The sequence below is a fragment of the Perognathus longimembris genome, chromosome 21, assembly GCF_023159225.1.
Source record: "Perognathus longimembris pacificus isolate PPM17 chromosome 21, ASM2315922v1, whole genome shotgun sequence".
Classification (NCBI taxonomy): domain Eukaryota; kingdom Metazoa; phylum Chordata; class Mammalia; order Rodentia; family Heteromyidae; genus Perognathus; species Perognathus longimembris.
Window position 1 is genome coordinate 39,485,486 of NC_063181.1, and position 19,644 is coordinate 39,505,129.

The 19,644-nt window shown below is 41.1% G+C and overlaps 1 protein-coding gene across 1 annotated transcript in view; it reads right to left on the reverse strand.

Moving 5' to 3' along the window:
* Positions 1–10,584: 10,584 nt before the first annotated feature.
* The window catches only part of Wrn (WRN RecQ like helicase), a 132,729-nt gene continuing 123,669 nt past the window's right edge, over positions 10,585–19,644 (reverse strand). Inside the window, exons 34-36 of the mRNA XM_048330945.1 lie at positions 17,285–17,481; positions 14,923–15,054; positions 10,585–12,783 (exon numbers count right to left, since the gene is read on the reverse strand). Coding sequence (XP_048186902.1) covers positions 12,670–12,783; positions 14,923–15,054; positions 17,285–17,481 — 443 coding nt within the window. The 3' untranslated portion in view covers positions 10,585–12,669. The remainder of the gene's footprint in view (positions 12,784–14,922; positions 15,055–17,284; positions 17,482–19,644) is intronic.

Below are 19,644 nucleotides of genomic sequence, written 5' to 3' on the forward strand. Positions count from 1 at the left end.
GGTCTCGCCATTGTCCATGTCTCTCACCATCCTAGAGGGTAATTACTATTGTTTTCATTTTACAAATGGGAGAAGGATGGCATAAGGGCATTGTTCATTATGAACTAAAATTTAGCATTTTTTTTTTTTGCCAGTCCTGGGGCTTGAACTCAGGGCCTGAGCACTGTCCCTGGCTTCTTTGTGCTCAAGGCTAGCGCTCTACCACTTGAGCCACAGCGCCGCTTCCTATGAACCAAAATTGAAGCTCAAGCACTCTACAGAGTCTGTGCCCTCTGCCCTGCGTGAAGCTGCCGCCAAGGTTGCTTGATACGGAGTCCATTCTCAAGTGTGTTTTTTTCTTTTGGGAAGCTTTAAATCTCTTCTCAGTCATTTAGGGTTCTACCCACCCAATCTTGGGTTGCAAGCAAAGAGAATGACAGCTTGTCCTTGGCATGTTAAAGGAAGATAGTGTGTAATGTGTTTGTATACCAATAAGTCAGGAGGATTTGGTTTTGTTTTCATTTTATCTGTGATCACCTTCCCTGGGAATACTATGGAGGAATTCCCTGGGAAGAAATGGAGAAGTTGCACAGGCTAGGTTCCCTGTACAGAGAATCTAGAGCAACACTGGCCTGCCTAGGATTTATGAAAGGACGCTTTGGGCAGCCAGCCCCGTGGGAGTGAAGGGCAGGAGACAGACGCGAGTGGAGGGGCAGTGAAGAGTGGGCTGCCGTGCGGCTCCGATGAAGACTTTAGCTGAGTCCACGGTGCACCTGAAGCATAGGTACCTTGAGAGTTGTCCTGGATTGCACCGGGGCCCCTGTCTTTTCTTGCCCCTAAGAACAGCTAGGGATGCTTTCCAGAGGGAGTCAGTAGCTGACGCCTTCACCCTCAAGAATCCCCTGCCTTCGCATCCCCTGCCAAACGTGAGCACACAGAGAATAGCTGCGTGCCCTGAAGATACCATTCTCAGAAAACAAAAGCTGTAGGAAACCACTCCTCAGAAGCTAACCACCTTGAAAATGCTCATTGCTGATGGTGGTATAGTTGGCTGCTGTAAGAGAGAAGCAGTGAGATCCCTGAGAAACAATCTCTGAGTCCTGGCACTGAAACTTTGGAGATGAGTGAACCAATCTGAATACAAACCCCACCGTAAAGGGGGCAGGAATGGCAGGGAGGCTGCCATTTGGCTTCTGGCCCAGCCTGTTCCAGGGACATGGGTCTCTGTTTGATCTTCACTTGCGTCACTAACTTGGCAATTTTCTTCTGCCAGCAGTACAGGTGTTTGAGACTCATTCCTGAACCAGAATTAGACTACAGCATGAGGCAATAGTTAAGTTCCTTTGGCTTGTGTGTAGCTTGTCTGCACTTTAATTACAGAGCAGCTTCTCTACACACTCTGGGGTCAATCATGTGATTCCCTCAGCCAGCACCCCTTCTCTTAAACTTGAACTGAGGTTTCCTAGGTTATGTGACTTCCTGTTACTAAAACAAAATACTTAAGATAACTGACCTAAAAGGAAGAAAGGGGTTTTATTTGGTTCACTGTTTCAGAGGATTCAGGCCATGGTCCCTTGGCTCCATTGTCTTCCAGCATGAGAAACAGTAGATCACCGTGGTCATTCATAGTGCAGGACACTGCTCCCCACATGAAAGGCAGGAAGTGGGAGACAGGAAGGGGCGGGGCATGGCTCCAGCATTCCCTCCAGGGGCACCTCCCCAATGACCTAGCTTCCTCCCACTAGAGCTCCCTTCCCACCTCCACAGGCTGGTGACAAACCTTCAACACATGGGCCTTTAGGGAGACATTTCACATCCAAACGATAACACAGGAAGAGGCTGAAAAGTTCCATGAGGGGAAGAGAATGCAGGGGAGAAAAGGGAAAGAGAAAAAGTACCACACAAAGTGGGAAGTTCCTTACACAGTGTCCTACTTGAACAAAAGACGTGGGCTGGAAGGTGCCCTCTAGTTCCTGCATCTCCACGTGTCTGAGTTAGTTGGCTCTGTGTGTCATTTTCTGCAAGGTCATTTCCCCATCAACTAACACTAACTTTATGGCTGGGAAGTAAAGCATCCTTCTAGTTCCAGCATCCTACCACTGGAGAATACAGCAGCATTCCCTTCCTATGGCTTTCAGCAGGGAATCTAGGGAAACACACTAAAACCAAATCCCCTTCCCATAGCAAATGGGTGGAGGACAAAGCCAGGAGGCAGGTCTCCTTCATAATGACTGAGGAGTGAGAGCCAGAACCTGTCTCCTCAGCCACCGAAGGTCAGACTTGGATAGGAATCAGCTGCTTCTCAAGCAAACTGCTCTGAGTTATCAAGAATTCATAAACCTGTCATGGGAGAAAACGGGCTATTTTCATGTGACAGAAGAGCAAGGCTCCATAGAAAGAGTAGGGAAAAAAATGGTATATGCCTTCTGTCCCAGGAGGCAAGAAGGGAAGGAAGGAACGAAGGGAGGGAGGGAGGGAGGGAGGGAGGGAGGGAGGGAGGGAGGGAGGGAGGGAGGGAGGGAGGGAGGGAGGAAAGGAGGAAGGAAGGAACGAACGAACGAATGAACGAATGAACGAACGGAGGGAGGGAGGAAAGGAGGAAGGAAGGAACGAACGAACGAATGAACGAACGAACGAATGAACGAACGGAGGGAGGGAGGAAAGGAGGAAGGAAGGAAGGAACGAACGAACGAACGAAGGGAGGGAGGGAGGGAGGGAGGGAGGGAGGAAGGATAAAGAACTGTGACTTGGCATGGCTCCTCTCTAAATGCCAATCTCTCAGGAGTGTGGGCCCTTGTCAGTGTGCTGGAGATGACAGTTTGTGACTTTAGGCCCTTGGGCTAAAAATTTAATTTTCTTTTCTATCAACTTTTGAAATGATATTGCTTCACTTCTCCCATGAGCACAGACAGAAAGAACTGGTTTGGTTTACTGTTAGCAAACTGTTTCTTGTATACTTAGCACAGACTTAGGTGAAATCCTGGGCAGGGTTTGTGCAAAGCCCATCCTATAACCAAGGTACCTGGCAGTTTAGAGCAAAGGTTTCCACTGGAGCAGATTCATGAAGGCTTCCCGGTGGGGCAGAATTAGATCTTGACAGAGAACATTCTAGAAAGACAGTGGCATGAAAAATATGCACAGGTGAGCTAGTGCCACCCACCCATGGCTAGTCTGGTTGTGCTCAGGTGCACTTGGCCGTTGTGAACTTCTAGAAGATGCCTCAGCTAGCACTATTCATAAAACCAGATGCAAGGTATCCCATCCCCCATAATTTTATCTTACCGTTTCTCCCCCCTTCAGTGTCCACTGCCATCTCCTCAGAGTGTGGTTCTTCTGCCCTCTTCTCTCTCCTGGCTTATGTCTCCCCTGTTGCGAGGCCAGTTTCAGATCCCTTGCCTCGCCTCCCGAAGGTTCATTGCCGGAAGCTTGGCTCCCAGTGCAGTGGACAGTGGTGGGCCTAGACGCAGGGGCCCGCGTGGCAAGTGGTCGGTCGCGGCCATCCTCGTGAAGCTCGCTGGTGTCACCAGAGTGGATCAGCCATGGCGCGGGGGTGGCGCTTGCTGCCTCGCTTCTTCGTTCACCACCTTCACGTCTCATAGATTTTCTCCCTCCCTCTCTGTCTTTCATCTTTTCCTCCCTCACCACAAGAGAGAAATTGCTTGAGAAAACTAAGTTTCCATCTTGAAAGAGCAAGAAGGGATTTTGAGTGTTCCCAACACAAATGATGCATGAGATGACGGGCACGCTAGCTGCCCTGATCCAACGGTGGCTGTACACCGTGTCCATGCATGAGGATATCATACCGTACCCCAGTCGCCTGTGCCGTCGTTATGTGTCCATTGAAAACATTTTTTTCTAAAAGACTTTTTTTCTCTCAGAGTTTTATGGGCATTGTTTCATTATCTCCCAGAATTAAATACTGGGGTGCACAGAGAACATCACGGGCCAGTCTGATGTCCTCTCTGTGGGTGATGTGCTTTTTCTGTTAGAATACAAGTAGATGTTTTAATGCATGAAATTTGACTAAAACGGTACTTGAAAATGGGAATACGTACACCTACCAGCTTATAAAGCCGAGTGAATCACAAGTGGGATAAATCCAAAGAAAGTCTAAGACATTATAATTAAACTTGTAAAGACTGAAGACATTGTCTTGAAAGCAGAAAGAAATGCATATTATTTATGGGGAAATCCCAATTAGAATGAAAGTGGGTTTCACTCCTGAAACTATGAAGGACGAAGTGAAGAGGCATTCCATTCTTCAAGTATCTGTACTTGAGAAAGGAAACAATACTTACAAACTATATCTATACACTATGTTCAAGAACTAAGGGGAGCTGCGGAGGTCGCTCAGCGATGAAGTAAATGTTCAACAGGAGTGAGGTTGGAGCTCAGCAGAAAGAAAGGAAAAAATAAAGTGAAGGAAGGGAGAGAGGAGGAGGGGAGAGACTAATGAAGAGAAGAAGGAAGGAGAATAAGAGGGAAAAAAGAAAAGAAAAATAAAGATATTGCCAGATGAAGAAAATTTGAGATTTGCTGTTTCTAGCAAATTTATCCTTTGAAATGCTAAAGAAAATTTTTAGACAGATGGAATATGATTAAGGAATACTTGAAATTTCAGAAAATAAAAAATATCAGAGCAAGTAAAAATAATAAGACTATCCTACTTCTCAAGAGCTTCTTAAACTATATTTGACAGCTAATGTGAAAATTATAGCACCATCTGGTATAGAGGAAATATTTAAAACAAAAAAAATCTTAAAAGAGGAAAGAGTAATGAAACGTAAATGGAGGTACACTTTCTACTCTCCACTTCAACCAGAAAAACACTGATACCTGAAGAATATGACACTTTACAAATAGATTAGATAGATAATAGATATATAGGCAGACAGACAGAAAGATAGACAGATGTAGTAATTTTTGGCAATAATTTGTAAATGTCCATTGGAAAATGGTAACAGTAAAATAAATTTATTTCCATTTAAGATGGTTATTCTTAAGGTTAAAAAAGAAACTATAGTCCTAATTATGTCTACATAGATATGGTACTACCAATGCCTTTAGGAAGGGAAAATCACCAGACATCTACATGTACAAAGATAAATTCATTTTTCTCTTTTCCCACAAATCAGTAAACTGACTTTCCCTTGTATCATTCGTGCATGTGAACATCATAATAGAGTCTCAGCAAAGTCAGGGTTAGAATTCTTGACACAGTAACACAGGCAGAGGTAGCTACGCATTTGATTCCTCAAAAGCCTGGAGAGGGAGGAGGGATAGAAAGCTACAGTTTTCCTATGTGCGTGTACAGATAGATACACAGACAGTAATATCTGATCACTGGACAATTGAACAACACTTTGATATCACAGGCCTGCAATTTAGCAAGAACATTTTGCTCAAGAATGAAAAGGGATCGTTACCCCACCGCAAGGAGATACTAATTCTACCCAGAGTTCCAAACATTCATCTTGATATTTCATCTTCATAATTATAGCCCTACTTTAATCCACTACCAGAGAAGGAACCCTCTTGGTGTGAAATGGCCTTAGGAGATTCTCTAGCATAAATCTGCCAATAGGGGAGGAAGCATTGTATTTACTCTTCCTGACAATACTTCCAAACCAATGCTCAGCCAGGTTCCGGAAAGACCAGTTTCCTCCAGTTTCAGCTTCTTTTTTTTTTTTTTTTTTGGCCAGTCCTGGGCCTTGGACTCAGGGCCTGAGCACTGTCCCTGGCTTCTTCCCGCTCAAGGTTAGCACTCTGCCACTTGAGCCACAGCGCCGCTTCTGGCCGTTTTCTGTATATGTGGTGCTGGGGAATCGAACCTAGGGCCTCGTGTATCCGAGGCAGGCACTCTTGCCACTAGGCTATATCCCCAGCCCAGTTTCAGCTTCTTTGAGGATGTCTGTTGCTGAATCCCGGGAAAGGACACACCCCACTGAGCTGGATGGGCAAACTCACGTATTCAAGGCCGAACTTCTTATGTGTGAGGCCTGAGCCCATTTGGGCTAGTCACCCACGAAGTCCACCTCTCAATATTGGTGCACTGAGCATTAGGTTCCAACGTGACTCTGGAGAGGCAATGATGGGAAAGGAAACCAAGTGTGCGTGTGGGTGGCTGGAAGGTCCACGCCCAGCTCCTGACCCACACACAGGGCACCCAGTGGGTGGGTCGCTCGCCGAGTCCCAAGGTGACACATCCACTTTGCACTTTGGCAAACTCAACCATCGTGTCGCTCGCTCTCCCATACTGTCTGCCCTGGCTTGACTGCTTCCTGCCTTCCAAATGTCCTTCCTGTTCTCCACCCGTCCAGTTCTTACTCATCTCCCAGCAAGGCCGGGCCTCCTCATGCAGAAATCTGTGATGCTCTTCCAGGTGAGATGGGTTCCTCACCAGAAGCGGCCCTAAGACCCAAAACACCCTCCTTACCCACCCTTTGTGCTCAATTGAGATTGAAAGCATTTTCATGGTTGTCAAAAGAAAAAAAAAGATTTTTGTCTGCCCCTTCTTTGTAGAAGACTCATCACAAGACAGAGTCCACACCTGCCTTGCATTCAACCTCAGCTTTTCCTGCTGATGGCTAGAGCTCTACTACCCAAGCCAAACCTTCACTTCTGGCTTTTTGCTGGTTAGTTAAAGAGACTCTCAGATTGATCTGCCCAGGTTGTATTTGAAGCTCCGTTCTCAGATCTCAGCCTGTGATATAACCAGGATGGGAGCTAAGAGCCACCAATGGCCAACTCAGATTCACTTTCTTTGTACTAGTTGTCATTTTTGTTTCTCAACAGGTCTGTTGAATCATTTAATACATTATTAGAACGTTAAGCTCTTGTTAGGTGTTTGTGGCCCATTCCTACAATTGTGCTAGTTTGAGGCCAATCTGTGCAGGAAAGTTTGTTAGATTCAATCTCCAAAATAACTAATCACATGCATGGTTCAAGTGGTAGAGCAAGTGCTGGGCAAGTGAGAGGCACTCAATTTAAATCCCAGTACTGGCCAATATATATATATATATATATATATATATATAATATATATATATAATATATATATCTTGGATGGATAGAGTTGGGAGGGATGGGTGTTACAGATCAACATTCACTGTACTCAGACATGTGAAATTGTAACCCATTTGTACAACTATGAATGTTTTATAAACTGTAAACTATCAAATTATAGTTATAAAACTATAATTTAAGAAAAGCTTGAGTTCCCCATCATCTCTGTGAAAAAGCACTCTGTAAACATCTTACACTCTTGATAGTCATATGCTTTGTATCTGTGACTATGATCAAGTGTTTTGACAAAGCCAAAACCCAAACAAGATGGTTTGACAAATAGATTTGATAGTGACAAAAGTTTTTTACCCTGAAATTACCAAATTTGACCAGCAGATGACGGTGTTGAACTGCTGAAATAACATGCTTCCATTACTACTGGTGTAAAAGTCACAAGGAAGGATAACTCGAGATTTCAGTGGATGCTTAAAAAGTGTGTAAAATCCAAGTGGGCCAGCAAAAATAATACACCTCCCCAACTCCCCAATGAAAAAAAGGGGGAATGAGCATGTCAAATCCCATTCTTCTGTAAGTGCTCCTGAAAGTGCACACCTTCCTCTGTTCAACACTCCTGCTTACATATTCCTACACTTACTTAGCTACACTAAGCCTGAGGAATTAAAGGTAATCTGTATATTCCATGTAAATGTGTGCATATTCCAGTAGGTTTATTAAATGCTCTGCAATACCCATCTCTTTGTATTCTTGATGAAATGAAAGCATTACTTTTATATGCTGGTCATTGGGCTGAAACTCAAGGTCTGGGCACTGTCCCTGAACTGTATTTGCTCAAGGCTAGTGCTCTACAACTTGAGCCACAGCGCCACTTCCAGTTTTTTTGGGTAGATTAGTGGAAATAAGTCTCACAGACGCCTGGGCTGGCTTCGAACCACGATCCTCAAATCTCAGCCTCCTGTATAGCCAGGATTACAGGTGTGAGCCACTGGCATCCAGCATAGCATTACTTTGAATATTGTAAAATTCCAACAACTGGGTCAGGTCCTTTGTCTCCACGGCGTCCAAGAATGAGTCCACAAACACAGATGACAAGGATGCCTTGAAGAGACAATAGATAATAAGAGATAAGCAAAACTTCTGGATGGGAAGGCCCCAAGGAAGGGCACCACCAGGGTGGGTTGTAGAAGTGAGTAAGGCGCCTCTAAGAGAGCGCTCCAGGACTCCAAGAGATGACTGGAAAGCCCGTGGGCTCTATCAGTCCCCAGAACAAGCAGTGGGCTCTATCAGTCCCCAGAACAAGCTGAACCACACGGGCTGTGTGAGCTCTCCACGCGTTTCTTAGCCTCTTGACCACATGCACACCTCCGAGCCCAATCAGACCACTCTTCACGTACAGGTCTCCCAGGGTCAGCGCGCGATGTCATGGCCAAGGCCTCACTTGCCAGCTGCTCACGGCGCAAGTGCTATCTCAGGGCCACGTGCAGGACTGCTCGAGGCCACGGTGAAGGGCGCAGGAGCTCTATGCCAGGGGCCTCGGCCGGATCGCCTAGCCAGGCTTTTTTTGCTCTCACTTTGCTACCTCAAGAAATCTAGGCCATGGTCGTGAAATAGCAAGTTTATCCAAGTTTTCTCTTTCAAAGACCAGGCCACTATGCATTATGGATATAAAAGGGTTCTCCTTATAGCTTTCCTCCAGAATGAGACTAGCTAATGTTTTATTAGGATTTTATTATATATTTATATATAATTGCATATATTTTATTTTATATATATTATATATTTTATAATGTTTTATTAGCAATAAGGGTTGCGCCAAACACTTATTTCTTCAAATGTTCTAAGCCTGGTTCTTTTATTATGGATTTTTTTTTTTTTTAAAGATACGGTGGGCTGATTTGCTCAAGGTTGTGATTTCAAGCTCTCACACTCTGGCTAATTCGAGAGCTCAGTTCTTACATGCTCAAAAGAACTTCTCTTTCTAATATAAAACAGTCCTTACCTCCTTCCTCACCCCTTCCTTCTACAAAGCTCCACCTAAGAAGTGTATACTTATTTGTTGATGCACTACTGTATCCCCAGCAACTAGAACAAACACAGCAGTGGAACTGACTACACTACATTCAAAATGAAGTGTACAATTTGGGGGAGGGGAGGGCTGGGCGAGAGCAAGGGAAGGGGCGACACTGTTCAAAAAGAAATGGAAGCATGTGAAAGATCACTGTGATTTTACCAAGTAGCTCCACCAAGCAATGCCTGGGAGACAGGCTGCTTCGCTCTGGCACCAACTGCTGAAGCTATGTCTTTTCTAACAGTATTTCTAGGGCTACAACTGCTAGATGGTGTACACACTTGGTTTCTAATCCTGGAAATACCTCTAAGCGCAATGAGGCTACGAGTGTCTAAGTGATTTGCTCCCAAAGTCACTCAGCGTTGGCATAGCCATGGATTCTATTGAGTGTGTGGCTGACTGGTGGGGGACAGAGATGGTTAGAAAGGGAAGCTTTGTGGTCCACACAATTTAACCTTAGTCAGATTATGTCTCACTCTGTACCTAATCCTGGTCTCTAACTTGAAGCCCTCTCCTCCGCCTCCTGGATGCTGGGATTGCAGGTGCGTACCACACCTAGACATCTTAAGAGGACTTGGAAGGGGGGACCCGATGGGCTTGGAGCTGACCAAGGCTGCACACGCTTCTCGTTTGCCCTGACTTCTGCAGTGCCTGGATACTGACTCACTCATAAAACAGCTATTTTATTTTCGGTGCCAGGCTTTTTTCTAAGTGCTAGGGACAGAGCTGTGAACAAAAGAGACGACATCTCCTACCTGTATGTTTTTTTTTTTTTTTTTTTTTTGCCAGTCCTGGGCCTTGGACTCAGGGCCTGAGCACTGTCCCTGGCTTCTTCCCACTCAAGGCTAGCACTCTACCACTTGAGCCACAGCGCCGCTTCTGGCCGTTTTCTGTATATGTGGTGCTGGGGAATCGAACCTAGGGCCTCGTGTATCCGAGGCAGGCACTCTTGCCACTAGGCTATATCCCCAGCCCCTGAGTTTTTATTTTAATTGGCAATGTTGTACATTAACCTTCTAGAAGATATGTGTACCGTGGATAGAATTAGAACACGTAAGAGAGAGGAAGGCAAGGTACTGAGGTTTTAAGTTGATTAGTTAAGATAGAGTTCTGGTTGTTGAGAATTGAACCCACCACGACTTTAACCACACTAGACAAATGTTGTACCCCTGAGCAATCTCCCCAGTCCTGGCTCATTTGGACAGACTGGAAGATGAGGAGTTTGCTAAGATTAATGGAAGAGCCAGTACTAACACTGTAACACAGACAGTCCCCAGCACAGTGTGGCTGGAGCAGAATGGAGAAGGGACGGGGAGTGAGAGCGAGGTGAGCCAGACGTCCTAAGGACAGCTCCCACGTGTCTGGAAGAGCTTCAAGGCCCAGGTGGCAGCCACTCGGTATAAGGCAGATATTCACAGGTTGGCTCTCTTTGTAGATTACCTTTGCACGACCTTCTCTATTGAGGGTACTGAGAGCTTTCATGTAAGTTACATCTATTCATATTTACTGTTTCAGACATTAAAACGGAGATGTTTCAAAGTATTTATTAATTTGTTTAAGAACAGCAATAGGAATCCCATCACATGGTACCAGGAGTGCGAATTTTACAAAAAGACCATATTTAAAAAACAGCAATAGAAATGGCATTGTTTCATTTTTGCAAATCTCCTTAACTGAACTAGCTAGATTCTAGATTTACTTCTTCCGCATTCAATCTACCCTTGACATGTTGTTTTGACTCAAGTCCAGGAAGAATGGGACTTTGGGTGCACCAATGGAAAAGGGAAGACTATCTGAACAGCCTCTTCAGATAATGGTGGTCATTCTTCTTTGAATGCATAGTAAAACTGAACAAGTGCTATCTCTTAGGGATTGGTTGCAGAGTGTAACCTGAAAATGCACCTTCAACTTCTTAAAACTGTTGTATTAGAGTCCATTGGTCCATTTTCTATTTCCAACAGATCTTTTATCTAGGTCTAATTATGTAACACCATGTATTACTCATCCAGAAAATACTGAATTACACCGATGCTGTAAATATAAGCAAAATCTTAATAAAATAAAAGAAAATCACATGTATATATTATAATCCAACTCACTAGAAAGTCTTTCAGTGAAGTTGAGGCTGGCAAGTTCCCAGTGAATGACACAAGTTTCCCCAAATTACAAATTTTGCTTCACATTATAAACTTTAGCATTGGCAACAAATAGCATGTTACTTTTCTTCAGATGAGAAGTTGAATGTATTCGGTCTTAAGAAAATGTTGATCAAAAGCCAAATCTGATTAACCAACCATAGTGCCAGCCACTGTGGTTATATCTGCCAACCAGTACAAATGGTACTCCAAGAAAAGAGGCAGCCAATTTAATTCCTAGCTCCAACAATCAGAGGAGTGCGCTTCCTGGAGATGACCACTGGGCCTGCCCTGGCACGCGCGCTGCACAACACCTGCCACTTGAGAGACACGTGCAAGGGCACAGAAATGCCAAAGACACAAGTGGAGAGCTAGGATAAAACCCAATGGAAGCTACCTGCTGGTAATTGGATGTGGACGAATGAGATGATGAGGGACTTTCATGTTTAAGTCTAGTTTGAATGTTATATAATGAAAATTCACTTGTGCATTATTCCTGTAACAAACTAAAAAACAAGATGACAATAAGAAGGTCTGGCAAGGCACATTGAAGGAGTGGACTGACGGCCTACTAGTGGGCCTATTTTTTTTTAGTTCTTCTACCATATGCACCATAAGCATGTATTTCTTCTTCAACAACTAAGTTTTACTTATTAAAAGTTAATCAGAGGCATTGGGATGAAATTATGAACTATATGGTACCTGTATATAATTGTCGAAAAGTGACATAAACCACAACCACAGTTCACACCACTCTGTGTCCGAGTATGGGCTGCAGATATCTAAGTTATTTGTAAAACATAATACTAGAATGGAATTCTGACATCTCAAATATTAAAGGCACCTAGAGTTATTAGTTAAATAAATAAATTTAAAATATTTGGCTTTTTAATATTTAGTTTGGAGTATATTACTTTTATTATCTGAAAAATAACAAATGGCATAAAAATAGAAAGTACATAGTTGTCTGGTGCAATTTAAATCTTTTATATGTTCTTTCCCCCCACTTAAATGAAACCCAAATGTTTCATTTCACAAGTCTGGTCAACTAATATTATATAATAATGCATGTAAAACCATCTTCAAAAGATAGAAAATATAACTTGTAAAATAGCTGTCTTTATATCAATAAGACAATTTTTATGTAAATCAATATAATACTAATTTGTAATCTATAATGATGAATTACCATACATTACATGTTCCAAATATACAATTGCTACAAGCAGAGATGAGAACACAGGACAGTATGGATTCTGAAATGTTCTATTAAGTATTTAGGTTGTGAGAAGACCTCAATGCTCTGAATTGTAGCTTAATTTAAAATGCCAGTCCTGCAATAAGTAGGTGAGTTTTGCTTTGAAGTCAGAATACTTTATTACACTTCACTCTTTCCAGAAATGACATGGAGTTTTCTTCTTATACTACAATGAGACACGCAAAGCTGTTCTTATAATTGCCATCTTAACTAAAAAGACCTTTCGTTTTTGTTGTTGATTTTTTGCTGGTAACAGCTAAGGTCTCATTTCCTTTGATAAACCAGTCAGGTAATCTTCTCTTTGAGGTCTCAGATGAAGTCTACAGGAAATATAAAGAAAAAGAAATATCTGTACTACTAAAAATATTTATCAGTTGCAATAAAAAAGTAACAGATGCTCTTGAGTGGCACACACATGCACACATACAGCACCAAACTATAGAATGTATTTCTGTAGATCAAAATTGATTTCTATCAATAAACAGTTGAGAAATGAGAGAAAAAGTAAATCACACTACCATTTCTTTAGACAATTAACTTACCAACATCAACTCCTAAAGACTGAAGTCCAAACACTTATTTGGTTAGAAAACCTTAATATTTCAAATCTATGTCCTAGTGAATATCTGCTTTGGGTTAACAAACATGTTAAATGTAATGTTCTGAATGAGGATCACACATACATTCCCGCATGCACACACACACTATATCACAAAACTGTGAGAAAGAACACAACTTCTAACATCCACAATGGGAGAATTACTGCAAGAGTGATCCAGTCATTACGAGCACCTTACACAAGATAGAGCAGATGCTCAAAAATCATTTGTTCAATATAGAAAATTTTTTTTCTTGCTTCATAGACTCCTTTCAGAATCTTCTGACAGACATGGATCCTATTATCAGAAAAAAGGGAAAAAGAACATAAACGCACCAGCTATTTGTACACAACTTTTAGGGGCTCATGTTCTAGAGAACTTCTGAACCACAGGTTCAAAGTCCCTGAAAACAGAAAGTTAAGAACACAAAGGTGGTGTCATATAAAACTCTGCACATGGTTTAAAACACTGGCATAAATGTATTTAGTATGAGTTACTAGACGCTGAAAAAAAAATACAAAAATAGCATACTCCCTGGAATGCAGCAGCTAACTCAGCCGCTCAAAGTATTTGAAGCTTCACCTTTGTTAGCATGTCTTTTAGCTTAAGATACAAGAATAGTGCAATTTATCCCATCTCAACAATGATGACTTATACACTGCTTAACAACTGCTTGCTGTGCTTTATTATGTTTCCAATATTTCAAACAGCTTTACAATATTTGAAGAGTAAGGAAAAAAGCAAAAGATCCTTGGCAGAAGATTGAGAACTTCATATATTTAAAAGGTAAAAGCTGTTACCTATTTCAGCTTGAGTAAAGAAATCCCTTATGGCAAAAAACAGTCAGTCACTCACACTTTGCAAAAGCTAAGGAAAAGAACTGGTTATGGAAGGAAACCTTTGTTCCTTTCTGAGAGAAGAGATCAACAAGAGAACAGAGGAAATGCTGCACAGTGGCAGATAAAAGGAAGTAAGGATCATCGGGGCAAGTGGAACACAGAAAGGGCATTTGGGAAGTGGACAAACTGGGCCCAGAGCGCAGAAACAGAGCACACGTGCAGGGAACACAGAGTTCAAATGTCCCTTTGGCAATAAACAACTGCTACATGTAGAGGCAGAACGTTTGAGTGCACGGGGTGGGGTTGGGTGGTACGAAGAGGTGAAAATCACAATGAGGCCAAAAAAGTAAAACAAGCCATTAAAACGAAAACTGAATAGAGGAAAGATCCTAAGTCTTTTGGTAGTCTAATGCCAAGGGATAAGCATAACTCAAAATCAAGAAAAAAAAAACAGGCTTTCAGTTTTAATTGAGTCACTTGGTAATTATATAAGAACCCTATGTATGTTACTTAGATCTCAAGTTCTTCATACAAAAAATGAGAATAATAGTAAATAAGTCACAGGATGGGAAGATCAATAAGATCATTTGCAAAATAATAATTTGAAGTCTTACTATGGTATTCCTAAAGACAATGGCTGTTAGTGTTTTTCATCATATTCTATTGAGTAAAGGGAGAAATATGCTGAATGTGTTTTTTGTATTGGTATCTAAAGAAAACCTAATTGTGAAGCCTTATGTCTTTCAGTGCTTATTTCCTATACCCGTAGAACATTAAAATTCTTAGCAATTGTAATAAAAGTTATGGGACTATTTGCCTCTTTTTGACATTCTAAATTCTATCACCAAGCTATTGCCATTAGTGAATAGAAAACATTCACTTGCCAAATGTATGTGCACATATATACGTAAGCAAATAAATGTTATATATTTACTATCATCTATAAGAAAAAAACTAAGCACATTAATTATCAAGCCTGATGTTATTTATAATGAAAACTAGCTTTGTAAATCAATTTTACCTGTGAATGAGAATGTGAAAATGAATCTTCTATTTCTGGATTGCTGGATGGCTGATTCCAAGAAGTTAGTCTTATTGAATTCCTGTGGCCTTTGTCTTCCAGTGACATGTCATCAAGATTTGTTTCATCAACCTTTAAATTTTTCAAGGAATACAAAATAGTTATACCATGTTCTATTTTATGAGTCACCTTCCCTCCCTCCCCAACCACAAAATATCCATGCATAAAAAAGCACAGCTGAAAAGAAAATTATGATTCTAAAGTAGTAATGATGTTTTAACAATCATGATCATAATAGTATTAGCTATAGGCATCTTTGCAAATAACATCAGATATTCCAATTTATAATTAAGGCCAAAGGGAAGAAAAGAAATACCCACACTCTTAAGAGGCCAAGAAAAATAAGGGGAAAAAATGGTATAGGATATTTTACTGGGAAGATGATGGTGCCAGCGACAGTGTTTTAATATTTCTAAACCCCAGCAATAAAACAGGAAGAAATATACAGTAAAGCCTGAAACTCATACTTTACAATGGAAGTATAGTTTGAAGGTGTGTTCAGGAACCCCCAAGTATAAGCCATTAACACCTGCATGGTGGACGCATGTATATGGGAAAACGCAGTGGCAAGTCCTAGGTGTCTGCTAACAGAATCCTAAGCAGTCCACAGACACAGATGGGAAACAGGACAAAATCAGAAGATGGCATCTAAAAGTAGGGGAACATCCATCCGCCCCAGGAGCACTGGAGTCAGAATGATCCCTTCAACAGCCACGTCTACCGGTTCCAGGATAAGGCCGTACACTCAGGAGAAACTACCGTGGTTAAAGTGAGATGAAACAGGACCGGTATAACCGACAACCAGGAGAGAAAAAGTCCAACAGAAATGGTCAAGTACAGCTGACAAACCACCTTACAATAGTTTGAACATTGTTACAGGGCTGGGAATGTGGCCTAGTGGCAGAGTGCTTGCCTCGTATACATGAAGCCTTGGGTTCGATTCCTCAGCACCACATATATAGAAAAGGCCAGAAGTGGTGCTGTGGCTCAAGTGGCAGAGTGCTAGCCTTGAGCAAAAAGGAGCCAGGGACAGTGCTCAGGCCCTGAGTTCAAGCCCTAGGACTAACAAAAAAAAAAAAAGAAGAAGAAGAAGGAAGAGTAACATTGTTACAAAAATAACCAGAATTATATGAAACTCTCTATCCTAACTAATGCCTTATTTTCACAGAAATAATCATTTCACATGAAAATGGGTAGCAAAAAAGGGCTATGGTTCACATTTCAGGCATCATTTGTTGGCATATTTATAGATATATACAATATACAACTGTAACATTTCAAATCAAACTGAAAAATGTTAAGAAAATTTTTCAAAACAGAAAAATCATCATTTATCAATTAACATAAAATCAAGGAGAAAACCTCAGGAAATAAACTGTAAAGAAGTGAATATTAAAGTATGTGAAAAATGCTAATAGAATGCGCAAATAGAAGAGATTTTTAAAAAGTAGTTTAAAAACACTTTTAAAGCAATCATTTAAGTGTTGGGAGTCCTATGGAGATCACTATAGGACTAAAGTGAAGTCCCTAGCCTTCTACTATCAACATTAGCAAACACATGCGATCACACTAAAGTTTTCATCTAAAAGCCAAAATTATCTTTTAGTGAATTACTAAAAGTTCAACAAAGTTTACCACCTAGAAAACTGAAGATCAAATTTTCACATTTAGGCAATCATTTAAGTGTCACCTTGTCAAAGTCATTCTCCAGTCACTATTTTAATTATATACTACACTAAGCAATGCTTTTCAAAGCATTTGATTTTAATATACTTTCTAAAATAATACAAAATGTGTAATCTTTCTCTAATTATTCAAAAAACACTATAGCAGTCTCAGTACCATAGCAATAACTATCCTTGTGCCCTAACATATTCAATATAATAGTAACAGTGTTCACGATGAATAACAGATCAACAAATTTGGGGAGAAGATGTTTCTAACAGAACCTAGGCTTGTTTTTATTAACCATTTAGTTGTCGTATGCTAAACTCCACTAGCCAATCCTCTGAAAGAAGGTGCACTTCTCCAGGCCTTAAACACAATACAGGGAAACGTGAAGCTGACATCCCACAATAAAATGAATCAGTGGACTATATGACCCTTTTGCTGCTTTTTAAAAAATTACTTTTTGCATATTCTGAAAAGCACAGCAAACACATCACACAGATAAAGATATAACCTTGTATCAGAATTTATAGCAGTCCCCAAAATGCAGCATTCTAGTATTAAACATGCAAAGAGCCAACTAAGACTGTGTGAGAATTCTCCACATAATAAACACCTCGGCATGGGTGAGTACCTCCCTGCTCCTCTTGGAACTTGAGCAGGGCTCTTCGGAGCTGGGGGAGCACCGCTTCCTCCTGGAATCGCATGAGGACTGGCTTGGAGACGGTCTGCAGACATGGTCATTCTCCAGGATCTCCAGTGCCATGTGGATAAGGTACATGTCAATGCTTTCAGGAACCAACATTCTAATTAGCTTTATATTGTACATATCTGTAAGAGATTAAAAATGGATTTAGAAAGTTTTACAGAACATTTTATCAAATGTGTGTGCTGAAAATGGCAAGAAGGGGGCCTAAGAAAACTTTCATCTTTTTGAAAGCCCCACAAAAGGGAAATAGATACATGTCCTTGCTGGGCAGCCTCCACCCTGAGCCCAAAGTCAGCCCAGCAGGGCTAGAGATGAGGCCGTTCCCCTGGGTGTGCAGCTCATGCCTCTCATCTCAGCTATGGGGGGCTAAATTATGCTTAAAATGTAAGCTCCTCAGGGAATCAGAACGCCTACAGAGCTGCTTTATAGGGAACAGTGAGGGCTGGGAATATGGCCTCGTGGTAGAGTGCTTGCCTCCGATACATGAAGCCCTGGGTTCAATTCCTCAGCACCACATATACAGAAAACAGCCAAAGTGGCACTGTGGCTCAAGTGGCAGAGTGCTAGCCTTGAGCAAAAAGAAGCCAGGGACAGTGCTCAGGCCCTGAGTTCAAGCCCCAGGACTGGCCAAAACAAACAAACAAACAGTGATTACAAATGATTTCTTAATCCTAGCTATTCAGGAGACTGAGATCTGAGAATCACAGTTTGAAGCCAGCCCTGGCAAAAAAAGTCCAAGAGACTCTTATCTCCAATAACCTACTCAGCAAGTTAAAACTTTTTCTCATCTTTCTGTCATTTATAAAAACACAACTACTTCTGATATTCACTTCAATTTTTTAATGCCATCCTGAAAAAGTGGTTTTAAATTATTACAATTTTCAGGTACACGTTCTCCTTTCTTTCAAAGATCTTAGTTTGCTAGTCTAGCAGTTTCCCCAAACCCTGCAGGTTTGTTTGTTGTAAAGGGAGGAAAAGAAGATGACATTGATAGAAAACAAGACAGTCGCCTAAATAAAGTTACAAAATACAAGATTAAAGCTAAACATAGTCCAAGGAAAATTACTTCTAGTCAGGCACCGGTGGCTCACGCCAGTAATCCTAGCCACTCAGGAGGCTGAGATCTGAGAATCGTGGTTCAAAGCCATCCTGGGCAGAAACAGACCCTTATCTATAATTAACCACTCAAAAACTCAAAGCGGCATTGTGGTTCACAGTGGTAGAGTGCTAGCTTTGAGCGAAAGAGCTCAGAGACAATCAATGCCCATGCCCTGAGCCCCACAACCAACAAAAAGAAAAAAGAAGTTACTTCTACAATATAATAAAATCAGTAATGCAACTAACATTGTTCCTTGAGCATTCTACCCTCTTAAATACTATGGACACTCCATTAACTTTACTAATCATTTCTTAATGTCTCAGGAGTAGTCTGTCCTACATGTGTATCAGGACTTACCTAGTGTTCACTGCCTTCCACCTGTCTTCAACTTTTTTTTAATGTTCTCATGAACATCCTATCTTTCAGTATTTCTAATTTTTACTTTTACTTTTTGGTAATAGTGAAAGTGGAACTTAGGGCATGATTCTTGGTATTCAAGCATTCTTCCACTCGAGCCACAAAGCCTAGTCCTTTCCCTACTTCCATTCCTATATATGAGAAATGGCAGACATACCCTTTAATTGTGCTTCATTATATTGCCAAAGATCTCTAGGACTGTGTGGACTAATACAGGAACCATTAACCAACCACATGTTGCTACTGAGCACTGGAATGTGCATCCTAATTCATTTATTGGAAGACTTAAGTTTTTGGTGTTTTTTTTCAAATTTTTATTACCAAACTGATGTACAGAGAGGTTACAGTTTCATACGTTAGGCATTGGATACATTTCTTGTACAAGACTTAAGTTTTTGTAACTTGGCTTATCTAATCTACTTGTTCAACCATACATTTTAGGAAAGCTAAATCAAATATTTCTAATTAAATATTAGCATGTGGTAAATATAAGTTGTAAATATAAGATACCTGACTTAAAGGGCTAATTACAGAATGTGTGAAATATCTTGTTAGTAATGTTTATATTGATTAAAGGTTGAAATGATAAATTTTTGAATACAACGAATCTTACTGTTACTAAAGTTAACTGTATTGCTTAGCTTTAAATGTGACTACTAGAAAATTCTAAATTGCATATACAAGTCACATGATATTTCTACTGCTAGTGTTGCTCTAAGAAAACCCCAAGGTTTCCCACAGTTTAATCCATTAACACAATTATACAATA